Source organism: Phyllobates terribilis, unplaced genomic scaffold (assembly GCF_046119375.1).
Source record: "Phyllobates terribilis strain yellow unplaced genomic scaffold, ASM4611937v1 Scaffold_5__5_contigs__length_657084704, whole genome shotgun sequence".
NCBI lineage: Eukaryota > Metazoa > Chordata > Amphibia > Anura > Dendrobatidae > Phyllobates > Phyllobates terribilis.
The window spans coordinates 270,971,497-270,985,590 of record NW_027362765.1 but is presented as its reverse complement, the minus strand read 5'-3'; the positions used below and the strand labels follow the sequence as shown (position 1 = coordinate 270,985,590).

The window sequence follows — 14,094 nt, the reverse complement described above, 5'->3', positions numbered from 1 at the left end:
ACCCAAACCTCCCAGAAAGACCAGAACCTGGGCAAACACAGTGCTATAAACAGCATTTTAGATTGAAACTGTCTAATATAGTCCTGGAGACAGCATCTCACAACTTGTATACCATTCTATAGAGACCTTTCTTAATTACAGGTGTTTCTCCTTTCTTACTGGACTTGCCATTTTCTAGCATGTTCCATTGTGCCTTTTACAACTGCAAAATCCATCTCCTTAAAGGGAAAAGTCACAAAAAAACCTGTAAGATTTATATCCATGTAGGCCATCTTGTGATTGTTCCCAAGAGTTGCTCCACTCCTGTATGGCGAAAAAGCTCAGCACATAGTGGACGAAGATGCATCCTGAAAATTTGGCTTTTGCACATGTATAAAAGAAGGATGCGAAACACTGAATTTTTAACCAGTTGAACTACAAAAATATATAACTAGGTAGAAATATTCTGCCAATGCAACAGAAGGATATTACTGAGGTACCAATACCGACTGGATGCTTATCTATGCCTTGTACTGCTATATTGTTGTGTCGGCTCCATGTGTAGAATTGCCAGTGCTATGTAGTTGGCGGTGAATCTTATTACTGCATTGGTATATTGTGTAGGGAAAGACAGTCGGCTGCAATTAAAAATTGGTATGTCAGCCCATACTACCTCCAAGGAGGCTAAAAGGATAACCTTTTTTGGCCTCAGTGGAATAAGTAAAGGCTATGGACAAATTCAGTGAATGCTGAAGCTTACTTAGCGTAAATACTGAACATGTTGGAACATCTATCAGGTTACGTCATGAGCATTACTGAACAGACAGTCTAACATGTCGACTTTCTCCAGCAAAAGGGTAATGTGCTTTTTAGTTGCTGAACACAACATCTTAATTTTTCACTATTTTAATATATACATGCATTCTATTGGATAATATTGTAGTAATACATAACTAATGGATTCTGCACTTACCTAGTCTGTGGAAAATGGGTCAGGACTTCCCAAAGACTTTGGCCGCAGAGGAATTCATCCAGTAACCTTGCCCCTTCTTCCAACTGCAATGCTACTCGAACTTTCTAGGACACGAAGATAGAAAATGGACATTTATTTAAGTTCTTGGAGGAATAAAGAGACCGCAAAATCTGTAACAATTTTATATATATTGGATCTTGCAAGTCTGTCTTTTTTCAGCTATCACCAGAAGGGAAAGTTGTGTCTATCCATCCAATGTAGTATGAGATCCCAGCTATTTAAAGGAATGGATCCACTAGTTCTATCAGAGCGGGAGCTGCCACTTCAGTTTTAAATTTATGTTAAATAACTATAATGCACATTACATAGCCGTTATATAGAGCCATATAGCTGGACATTAATATGGACACCACGTCGTTCCAGTAGCAGAAACGCAGCCAAGTGCATATAGTACCTGGGGAAAACTAACATTTCATGCTATACTTAGATGCACGATGATTTAATATCCATCTGTTATACAAGGCAGGCAGCACATAAAGGAAAGGCTCTCTGCAGGGTGCACCCGCCACAGCATAGTATTGTGTAAAACCAGGAAAATGCTTGTAAACGTAATATGTGCTTTAACCACAAATATTCCTCATCGCCAGAAAAAGACAGAATTCTTGGAACCACGCAGAAGGCATCTCACCGTATTCTCTGCTCCAGCACGCTGCTGAGCGGAGCTCACCATCTCCAGTTTGGCATTATTGGGAAGATTGGCAAATCGCCACTGAAGTGAGAGATCCAGAACGGTCCTCTGAAATCTGCAGGTGAATGATAAAATTATTAATGCCTTTACAAGTAACAATGTAGAGCTCAGGGAGAATGATCCAAACACAGACGGTGACATCCCGCCATGGACATATACAAGGAGCATGCTTTTAGTGTTTTATCAACAGATTATCACTACAGGACCAGGTGTCTCGTGCCTCCTGGTCCAACCACATTCCATCATTGATTAGCAGCTTTTTGCCTATGCACATTTACAAAGAAATCTGCCAATCCGTAGTGTGGGTTGGGTTATTTAGCGCTCAGCATTTAGAGAACTGCTATATCTGCAGAAAACTGTGATTCTATCACAACTGCTGCACCACTTGCCCCGACATCATGTTGCTCTCAGATGGGGTAGCTAAAACCTTGTGATAGATTCTCTTTAATTATGATAAGCAAAAATGTCAGAGCCAATGTTATCACACAGGAGTAACAGGTCTGAAAGAAAAGGCATCTGTGTATGGTGCTCAAGAAGTGTAGTAATCTTTTTAGTAATATCCACTTGAGAATAACAAGACAAGAACTATAGTTCCAATTTATTGTTGGAGAGGATTCATCATTGATGAGTGGCTCCACATATAGAGGCTTTTTTAGATGCTAATGGGACCCTTGTTGATCCTGAGGATACATGATTGCTCAGCTGAATAGTAGTGTGTGCCCCACAATCAAGAGTTTGGGTCCACTGAACACTCACTAGCTTAAAGTGGTTGTCCGGTCCAAACTAAAATTTTACCAGTGGCTTGGTATATTAAAAAAATGACAACCTACCGTCACTGATGAGGTGATGACTTCCTTCTAAACGCAGACCACAGAGGAGCCTGCGCTGGATGCTGGTGCCAGTAGGTGATTATAGCAGTTTGTTAATTTTTTTTTAACATACCCAGCCAGTGGTAAAATTCTAGTTTTGCCAGGACAACCCCTTTAATGTATGTTGATAATTTATTAGAAGAGACTACTACCCCTATAATATTAGTGTAGACTGGGGGGGTGAACGATGATACAAGACCCTTATTACTACACACTCACTTCAGGTTATATTCTCTGGGATTGAAATTCTGTTTCTTGCAGACTTCTTCCAGCACCTGGAAATAGACCCATCAAAACTGAACAAATCCACAATGTATGACAATAATATAATTACACACATTATATGTGTATACACACATATTTGGGTATGTACATATTATTTCAGCAAAAACTAGCCGATTTCTAAAGGATTCTTATCCAATTCTTCCAACACTCCACCCCACCCCCCACTCAACTTCCCAACATATCCGAACCCCTTCTTTTATTATGAAAAAAAAGCAGTATGATTAAAGGGATTGACCAAGATTAAAAAAACATGGCTGACCTCTCCCAAAAACAGTGCCACACCTATGCACGGGTTGTGTCTGGTATTGCAGTTTTAATGAATTGAAAGTAAAGAGGTTGATATACAATTGTAACACCATTTCTGGTCAGGTGTGCCTCTGTTTTGGAAGAAAGCAACTACTGTATGTTTTTCTAATTATAAATATCCTCTTTCAGGGCGGTTTCATAATTTCGACTTTCAAAGTCTGAGGAAGGACCGCAACGTCCAAACCAGCTGCGAGTCTCCTGACCTGATGTTAACAGCCTCATGGCCTGGATATAGGGGTCCATACTGGGACCGTCCTAGTTGAAGTTGTGAAGCTGGACTAAGGGGGAGTTCAGATTCTGGGCACACCTTCTGCATATGTCACAAGTGGATTTTGCTATGACATATTAGCCATGCTGCAGCTTTTACAATTCACTTGACAAAAAAATCTGTGTTCCATGTGTCTGAGGTTTCAAAACTGTTCCTCTGGCTTTTCATTATATAGAAATTGTTCCTGCGTTTAGAGTTGTTTGGTTAATAGAAATATAATAAAACTGTGGTAATGAATTAAATAAAACTAAGGTTCTTAGGGTTCGTGCACACGGCGAAGCTGCAACCATGAACCACCACACATAATGGAGGAACATAACTGTACAGCATAGGCCCATAGTAACGTATGGATACTTTTCTGGATTCGCACGAGTCCTTAGAAATGTATGTGGTGTAGTCTCCAAGAGCAAAGATTCCCACAGAAATGTCCAGATATGACTTTTTACCCTTTATTAAAGTGAATAGAGAAAGAGTGGATTACGCAGAATGTATATAGCAGGATCATTCTTAGGCCATGTTCACACTATCAGTATTTAGTGAGGTTTTTACCTCAGTATTTGTAATCCAAAACCAGGAGTGGGTGATAAATACAGAAGTGGTGACGTGTTTCTATTATACTTTTCCTCGGATTGTTTTACTCCTGGTTTTGGCTTACAAATACTGAGGTAAAATACTGAATGTGTGAACGTGGTCTTACAGTCTCCATACATTCCAATAGAGACCCATCAGCGCCCAAGTCACCATTTGTGCCCACGATGTGATCGCTATAAAATACACATGGCCTAACGGTATGTGCACACGGTCAGGAGCCAATGCGTGTTATGCAGCGCAAAAACCCGCAGCGGCCAGCTGTTACAGCATAGTGGATGGGATTTGTGGAAATCCCATGCCCACTATGCGCCCCAGTGCACCGGTGGATCACCAGCGGACACGGACATGCAGCACGTCTTTCCAGACCGCACCATGTCAATTTCTCTTGCAGAGTCGCTAGTTTCCACAACAGAAATTATATCAGTACAATGTATTGAATGCGGTGAATCCGCATGGTTCAATGAACACATGCGGATTCACCTGCGTTCAGCGCTTTGGACGCAGCACACAGTATACAGCGTTCAAAGCGCTGCCAGTATGGATAATGTGCACATACTCTAATAGTTACAGCGCAGTTTTCTCAGGGATGGCACATCAGAGATAGTCCTGGGGCCCACTCTGCACAGTTTCAACTTACATCATCCGCTGTACATGTATGGCAGATGTGCACACTGCATGTATGGAGGGGGCTGGAGATTTGTTAGGCCACGGCCCCACTATCAGTAATTGGTCAGTATTTTTTTCAGGAGTGGGAGCCAAAACCAGGAGTGGAACAATCAGAGAAAAGGTAGAATAGAAACAAGTCACCTATTCTGCATTTATCACCCACTCGTGGCTTTGGCTCCCACTCTTGAGAAAAAATACTGACCCAATACTGATAGTTGGGCTGGGGCCTTAGGCTATGTTCCCCATGAGGAGTATTTGGGGAGTTTTTGATGTTGCAGATTTGCAATATTTATGCACCTATTAGGATATGTTCCCACGTGGAGTTTTTGCAGCATTTTACAGTACCTGCATAATCTATAAGATTCCTGAAATCTCACGCACATGCTACATTTTTTTTCCCGCGAAAATTTCGAGCCCTTCTTTGTTTTTGCCGAGACGCAGCATGTCAATTCTTTCACTGTTTTTGCAATTTTTTTTTTTAACCCAATCAAAATGCAACAAAAATGCCTGTATTGTAAGCATCATTTTTCCTGCCACCGCTCTGGTTTTTGGAAAAGAAAAAAAAGCTGCAAAAAAAAGCAACACGTGAACTTACTCTTAAGTAAATTAGGTTACATGTGGGGTTTTTCAAGTATGTTTCCTTACATTGACGCTGCAGTTTTTGTCTCTTGTCATTTTCAAATAAAGTTGCTTTGTTCCTTACAGTTGGTGGTACTTGGCTTTGAAAAAGCGTTATTGATCGTCATGCGCGTCTTACATGCGTCTTTAGGGCACTTCTGAAGTGGAAACACACTAAAAACATATGTATTTCATACCAGCGAATTTTCTGCATCTAATGCAAGTCTATAGTGAAAATCTGCACGTAAAACTCAGCGCACCCACAAAATAAATGGACATGCTATAGATTCCAAAAATGCACTGCAGATCAGTTTACGCAGTGTAAAAAAAAGCCCAGCGGGCAGATTTCTGTAAATCCCATCCACTTTGATGGAACTGTTTTTTTGAGCAACAAAATTACATAGTGTCAAAAACTCAGTGGGAACTTATCCTTATACAGCCGAGTCCAACTGATGCGAACAGAGCTAGATCCAATTGTAGAAGTTTAACCTCTTAGTTACTGCGGCATTTAGAGGGGTTCTCTGAAAATGTGATAAAGATGGCCACCGTCACATATTTCAAGCTGCAACCCGTCTGAGTCACGTATCAGGATGGAAAGGCTGGTGATTGTACAATACTTTGCCATAACTACAGTATTGTAGAAGGGGTCAGGTGATCACAGACCCATAAGTAAAAAATATATATATTAAGTAAAAATATAAAACTTCATATCACCCCGTCCCCTTAGCATATTTGGTGTTGCTGCATGCGTAACTGACCCAGCTAAGTTGTATGGTAAACACCAAGGTGGAACAAAAAATGGTAAAGGCGCAATCGCCGGTTCTGACCAGAAAGTGGTATAGACCCTAAAATGGTAGTGAGAAAAACTACAAAACGACGCCCTGGTGGAAATATTGAAAATGAAGGAGGCCACGGCGACCTGGAGCGGGCCCAAAGCTTTCTATTACCATTCTGGCACCTATCATGGGGTCGTGCTGACACAGACGCCTCACTATGATGGCAGGGTGACCAGTTCTGATAGGAAATTACTCAGCGGGCAGCAGAAAAAGTAAGAATGGCCTCATTTCTACACACTAGGAGCTGCTGACAAGCCCAGGAATGTGAAGCTGGGTGTCAGCCGCACAGTGACACAGCAAAATGCCATGGACACATTACACAGAGCTGGGATACTCCAAGTGCCAGCTCCCCCCACAGCTGCCAAGCAGCGCATGCTGGGAGTTGTAGTCCTATAGTGCAGGAGATGCTGATGAGTCACGTGCAGCAGCCTGTCACGTGACTCCCCCGCCAGTGACAGGTGAATACAAGCAGTAGAATCCCTGCGGCGATGTGGGCGGGGTTACCGGCTGTTGCCCTGTACCGAGCGCTCGTTCGTGTGCAGCTGAGGGGTTTACCTGCAGAAGTGGGGTGCCCGCTGTCACCTTTACAGTCTGCCGATGCCCGTTAGGAGCCAGAACTGACACCGCAGCTCCTTTGGATGCCATTTTGCCTGACGTCGGAGAAAATCTTTCAAACAACTTTATTGAAACACAATCTGCCAGACAAAAAAAAAAAAAAAGAGTCTGGAAAAGTGTCTGCCCGTACAGTCATTACATGTGAGGGGGCGGTGTGACCGTCAGCAGACTCTCCTCACCGTGCCCACCTCTTCACTAGAGAACACTGGTTACATCCCAGTCAGGATGGTCCGCTGATAAATGGCGCCACTCTGACTTTAGGCGGGAAAAACGTTTGTGACGAGCTGTGTGTAAAGACTTCATAAGTTATGGCTGCTCCTCGTCCTTTATAGTCTGAGGACAGCACTATTAAGTCTCCTTTTTCAGAGATTTTGTAGAAATAAGTGATGTTTTATTTATTTTTTTTTAGCTTTTTTTGGTAAAAACATTTTAATGTGTGTTCACAGTTCATCAAATCTGGCATTTTTCATGGTCTTTAAGAGAGGCAGTGCGGAGTGTGAGGCTCGTCCTGAATCAGGCACAGTTACATGTGCTTTGCCGTCAGGGACTAGAGTAAGATTTGTGGCCTAAATAAGCCACATGTTGCCGTGAATTTGACAAGAGGGTGTCCCCACATCCCAGCTCCACCCAATTTGTCACAGCTAGATGAAAATGGCGTGAAAACGCCAAAAGTCTCTAACTTTTTGCACAGCCTCGCATTGTGCGACAATTTTATGACTTTTCAAAACGACCATTTTCTGGCCTAAAAGCTCTGATGAATTAGGGCGTCTTTTTCCAGGAGTCAAACACGTCTGTTTTTCAAGCAGAAGACACTCCAGGAATTGCTCCTTTACTCTGGAGTTTCATAAATCGAAGGCGTCTTTTTCTTTTCGTGCCTCCCGTTTCCTCATAGATTGTAAGCTTGCAAGCAGGGCCCTCTCTCCTCTTGGTATCTGAGGTATGTTTTTACTGTCAGTACAAGTCCCCTCTGTAATGTAAAGTGCTGCGGAATATGTTGGCGCTATAGAAATAAAAATTATTTATTATCATGAGCACTTTTTAAACTTTTTTTTTTTCTGCCATTGTTTTGGGGTTTTGTTAGCATTTTTAGGGTGTCTTTTCACTGGAATTTTTTCAGGCATTTTTAACACTTTAGCGTTTTTTTTTTTCTTTTCACTTTACTGCAAGAGTGGTGCCAGTAATCTAAGTTCCCTGCCCCCGGTGTTATACTTACCACCCACCGTCTTCTTCTGTTCCAGGCGCCGTTCCAGTTGGTCTCAAGCAGTATATGACTTGCTGGATCGCTCCAGTGTTTTCTGGGTGATCCGGAAGTCACAACACAGTATAAGGCTATGTGCCCACGATGCAGAAATGCTTCGGATTTTCCTGAGCATTTCTGCATCTCCCTGGCGAAAAAACACATGCGGATTGTACATGCATTTTTCCTCCCAGGGACAAGCGGAAGTGAAGCGTTCTTCACATGCATTTCCACATGCGGGTTGTCAAGCGCTTTCCAAGCAATTTTAGCATCACTTGGAAAGTGCTTGACAACTTGGTCAAACTATATAAATCCATGCAACCGGCATGGATTTATATAGTGTGACCGAAAGAATGGTAATAAATAAATATTATACTTACCTTCTGATGGCCCCCGGTGTCCTTGTCTCGGCTTGCCAGCAGCTCGTGGTAGATTAAAGGACCTGCCGACGTCAGCAGTCGCGTGACCCGTCACATGACTAAATGACGTCACCACAGGTCCTTTAGTCTTTTTTTTTTTTTTTAACAGGTTCTATGGTACCTGGGTCTGGAGGAGAGTCTCCTCTTCTCCAAACACAGGTACCATCCGCACATTGAAACGCATGGCATCCGCATGTACAGATCCAGTGACACGGATATTAAGCGTTCCAATGCAAGTCAATGGCGGCAAAAATGCAGCGCTTCCGCAAAATAATTGGTAGTGCTGCGGATTTTTCCGCAACGATAATCCGCAGCGGAAATTTCCGCAGCATGTGCTCAGCACATGCGGATTATCATTGGGGACCATGGCAGACCTTCTACCAAGCATTTTTAAGCGTTTCTGCAGCGGAATTGCTTAAAAAACGCATAGTGGGCACACAGCCTAAGGGTATGTGCTGACGGTCAGAAGACGCTGCGTGTTATGCAGCGTCAAACCAGCAGCTCGATGTTAGAGCATAGTCGATGGGATTTGTAGAAATACCATGTCCACTATGCGTCTCAATGCTCCTGCGGATCACACACGGATATGTGGCGCGTCTTTCCAGACCACAGCATGTCAATTTCTCTTGCGGAGTCACTAGTCTCCGCAAGAGAAATTAGATCACTACAGTGTATTGAATGCGGTGAATCCACATGGTTCAATGAACACATGTGGATTCACCTGCGTTCAGCGCTTTGGACGCAGCATAAAGTATACTGTGTTCAAAGCGCTGCCAATACGGATAGTGTGCACATACCCTAAGGCTGCGAGAGACAGAAAGAGGATCCCATATACTTGCATAGAAAAATTGTGACCATTACCTCTGCCTTCCGGTCAGTCAGAAGTTGTGGTCACAGGTTGGCCCATATGTACCAGAGCGGCACCACAAAGCTGAAGACTATAGCTGCTCAGTATAATACCCAAAATCTCTATGTTTTGTTCCATGAGCCATTTAGTTATCACCTTTGCTTTATGGCAAGGTGCTCCATCATGCTGGAAAAGGCATTGTTGGGCGCCAAACTGCTCTTGGACGGTTGGGAGAAGTTGCTCTTGGAGGACATTCTGGTACCATTCTTTATTCATGGCTGTGTTTTTAGGCAAGACTGTGAGTGAGCCGATTCCCTTGGCTGAGAAGCAACCCCACACATGAATGGTTTCAGGATGCTTTACAGTTGGCATGAGACAAGACTGGTGGTAGCGCTCACCTCTTCTTCTCCGAATAAGCTGTTTTCCAGATGTCCCAAACAATCGAAAAGGGGATTCATCAGAGAAAATGACTTTGCCCCAGTCCTCAGCAGTCCACTCCCTGTACCTTTTGCAGAATATCAGTCGGTCCCTGATGTTTTTTCTGGAGAGAAGTGGCTTCTTTGCTGCCCTCCTTGAAACCAGCCCTTGCTCAAAGAGTCTCCGCCTCACAGTGCGTGCAGAAGCACTCACACCAGCCTGCTGCCGTTCCTGAGCAAGCTCGGCACTGCTGGTAGTCCGATCCCGCAGCTGAAACAGTTTTAAGATACGGTCCTGGCGCTTGCTGGTCTTTCTTGGGCGCCCTGGAGCCTTTTTAACAACAATGGAAGCTCTCTCCTTGAAGTTCTTGATGATGCGATAGATTGATGACTGAGGTGCAATCTTTGTAGCTGCGATACTCTTCCCTGTTAGGCCATTTTTGTGCATTGCAATGATGGCTGCACGTTTTTCTTTAGAGATAACCATGGTTAACTGAAGAGAAACAATGATACCAAGAACCAGCCTCCTTTTAAAGTGTCCAGTGATGTCATTCTTACTTAATCATGACTGATTGATCGCCAGCCCTGTCCTCATCAACACCCACACCTGTGTTAATGGATCAATCACTAAAACAATGTTAGCTGCTCATTTTAAGGCAGGACTGCAATGATGTTGAAATGTGTTTTGGGGGTTAAAGTTCATTTTCTGGGCAAATATTGACTTTGCAAGTACAGTAATTGGTGTTAAGCTGATCACTCTGACATTCAGGAGTATATGCAAATTGCCATTACAAAAAATGAAGCAGTAAACTTTGGAAAAATTACTATTTGTCTCATTCTCAATACTTTTGGCCATGACTGTATTACAGCATCCACTTTAACCCCTTAACGAACGTCATAACGCATTTTTAGGGCAGCAGTTAAGGGTACTTATGCCTCAGAACCGCTCTTTCACGGCTCTGAGGCATAAGTGTATAGCGCTGCCTGGCGGCGGCGATTCCCGTGGGTATCAACGGTCTGTGACAGCTGACACCCTGCAGTATCAGCCCCGGCTGGTATTGGGGCTGATTAACCCTTAAATACTGCTGTCAATCGAGACAGCGCTACGAGCGCTCGTATTTAAGTGGTTACAAGTAGGTCGCAAGACCCCCTTAGTAACCATCAAAGCCTTGCGATGAGAATCGCGGCTTCCGATGGTTACCATGGTACCATGAGATCCAGCAATAAGCTGGCTCTCACAGGCACAGTGAGGCTGAGTCAGTGATTCACTGACAGGTCTCATGCACTGCAGTACACAAGTACTGCAGTGTGTGAGACCAGCGATCAAAGTGAAAATTACACATGTCCCACAGTGGGAGATAGTGAAAAGGTAAAAAAAAAAGTGTAATAAAATATGTAAAAAAAAACATTAAAAAAAGCGCACACAAATTACTAAAATCCGTTTCGCCCCTCAAAATGCAGCATTTGTGATAAAACAAAAATAAACAAAAAAACGTACACATAATTGGTATCGCCGCATCAGGACTGACCTGCTCTATAAAACGGTCACGTTATTTAGTCCATTTGGCGAATGCCGTAAAATAAAACATGCCAAAAATGACCCTTTTTCATTATACTGACTCACAAGAAAGTGAATAAAAAGCGATCAAAAAGTTGTATGTAAAAAAAACGTATAAGAAATAAAAATGCCAAACTGTCCCGCAAAAATCAAGCCATAATATGGCTCATGCGGCAAAAAAATAAAAATGTTACTGCTCTCAGAATATGATGATACAAAATCAAATTTTTTTTTGTAAAATACTGTTTTTAGTCTGTAAAAAGAGCGAAGCATAAAAAAAATTATACCGCATTTTTCGGATTATAAAACGCGCCGGATTATAAGACACACCCCAAAAGTGCAAAATAGGAAAAAAATGTGTTTTTTTTTTAAATAAAATGGTGCGCCTTATAATCCTGTTCATCTGGGGGGCAGCAGTGGTGGAGCGGGGGTCACACATACCGGAGATTGGCGGCGGAGGCAGGAGTCGGGCGATGCTGCGGACCCCGTCCTCAGAAGTCGGCAGTGAGCGGAGGTTGGTGTGGGGCGACGCTGCGGCCTCGTCCTCAGAAGCTGGCGGTGAGCAGAGGAAAGGTTCCCTATCCCGTACATAGCGCTGTGCTTCGATAAAATGGCTGCCGGAGCATGCGCAGATCGAGATAAATGCCTAAAAAGATGGAGGCCACCGGAGCAGTCAAATGGACTCCAAAGTGTCTCCATGTGCCTCATTATGGTGGGTGGCTCCGTTGGGGGGTTTCGTCTGAATCGCATTTTTGTGGGATTTACGCAGAAACCCCAACATAAGTGCTCAGCGTAGACTGGCAATCCAGTCTTATTCTGGAAGCAATTGAAAATTATGTACCCCAAAATGTTACCTCTAAAACCCCTAATTTATCCTACAAAAAAACAGCCCCCTCTCAGGTCCGTCACTGAGCTTGCAACATAAGGGTTGTTTGTATGTTACTTTAAAGGGAACATTAGATTCCTGCTGCTCTAACCACAAGCAGCGTGATTCAGAGCCTGGTTATATGATTGCAGCCAGGTATGCTTTACCCTGACATGCTGCAGCCTTTAAGAGTAAACATACTTTGAAAAGCCTGCCAGGGACTTTTCTTAGAGGGAGCCCTCTTTCTAAGAAAAACTACTTAGATGCATTGACTGTGGCAAGCCAAGATCCAATGTGATGGAGTTTCCCAAAATATTATCAGAGATACTTGTGATGTACAAGTGTACACTTGTAATGTGGTGTGGGGCGGTAGCTGTGAGTAAAGTACTCATCTCTTACGCCACGGCATGTTACATGAAGCTGGGGGTCCGAGCTGGATGTGAGGACTTGTGCTGTGAGGGTGCTACGCCCTTGCAGGCCGCATGTAACCGATGACTTTGGTTAGTCAGGACCAGATATTTGACAGTTCAAGGAGGGAGACCACCAGTCAAAAATAAACTTTTTACTCATCGACAATTTGGGTGGGATTATATACAGTAGATAGCGGGTACAGAACTTGATGAACAATATGGAGCATTTTCCACACAGTTTCAATCCTTCCTCTTTACTTGCTTGTTCTCTATCTTTATCGTTCCTTTCTACATCACCACAACCCAGCTCTGTACTACAGTCCAGCTAGCAAAAGTCCTTTATTCATCCCGCATGTCCGCGTCTTCTTTCCCTTCAAGGGGGCTATGTTGCCAGTGTTGTCGGTACCAAAAGGGGTTTTCCCACAAAGAAAAGTTCATTTTAATCAATAGATCTTGGAATGATAATAATTTCCACAATTGGATGTGTTTAAAAAATGTCCCTGTGCTGAGATAATCTTACAAATGTGCCCCTGCTATGTGCTGTGTAATGGCTGTGTCTGACCGTGCAGGGACATGGTCTAATCAATCATTCTGTTCTTTCAGTCACTTCTTTCTCCTACTCTCTGCGCTAGAATCTCACTATCCTCTGTCTCCTCTCACGTTAGGGATACCTACATCATGAGGCACCGCTTACTGATCAGGCCTTAGATCTGCTTTCTACGCACACTGGGCCCTTTCTGATGTTCTGACAGGAAACTGTCTCTCTCCCTACAGCTTGGCCCCTCCCGCTCTGGGCTAGTCCCAACCATTAATTCTCACTTTCCCTACTGTCAAACAAGACACATCATTAACACCATTAACGTACAGCACAATTCACATTTTACATTACAATTATGCACTTGTTTTTCAAGGGGGAAACAAGGGCAATATGTCCATCTACTTACACACTCTCACCCTCATGGGTGAAGCAAACCACCACGTATCCCACTGATTTTGAGACTGTTTTTTCGTAACATATTGTACTTTATGTTAGTGGTAAATTTAGGTCGATAAATTTTGTGTAAACTTTGATACTGTTAATCCAGTCAGACCATACAAAATAGTTAACAAATAACCTTTACCGCATGTCTGCTTTACATCAGCACCATTTGTAAAATGTCCTTTTATTTTGTTAGGATGTTAGAAGGTTTAAAAGTTTAGCAGCATTTTTTTTTCAAGGAAATTTACAAAACTTGTTTTTTAGGGACCTATTCAGTTTTAAAGTGACTTTGGGGGACCCATATATTGGGAAATTCCCAACAGTGACAGCATTTTAAAAACATCACCAGTCAGCCTATTCACAACTGCTGTCAGGTAGTTTATTAACCCTTCAGGTGCTTTTCAGGAATTAACACACAGTGCAATGACAGGAATGAAAAATTATATTTTTACCACCTAAATGTTGCTAACATCAGAACAGGCCACTATAGCCGGCAGACTCTAAGGCCATTACTTAGCCTTGGATTGTCATGGCAAACATCAAGACCACACAATCCCGATTTCAGGGTGCTGATGACATCTGAGTGCAGTCCGATGTTTCACACGCATC

General features: G+C 43.1%; 1 protein-coding gene across 1 annotated transcript in view; it reads right to left on the bottom strand.

Annotated features, from left to right (window-relative positions):
- ASPSCR1 (ASPSCR1 tether for SLC2A4, UBX domain containing) overlaps positions 1-6,843 on the bottom strand; it is a 57,645-nt gene extending 50,802 nt beyond the window's left edge. Inside the window, exons 1-4 of the mRNA XM_073684143.1 lie at positions 6,695-6,843; positions 2,789-2,844; positions 1,641-1,755; positions 953-1,056 (exon numbers count right to left, since the gene is read on the bottom strand). Coding sequence (XP_073540244.1) covers positions 953-1,056; positions 1,641-1,755; positions 2,789-2,844; positions 6,695-6,784 — 365 coding nt within the window. The 5' untranslated portion in view covers positions 6,785-6,843. The remainder of the gene's footprint in view (positions 1-952; positions 1,057-1,640; positions 1,756-2,788; positions 2,845-6,694) is intronic.
- Between the last annotated feature and the right edge of the window lie 7,251 nt (positions 6,844-14,094).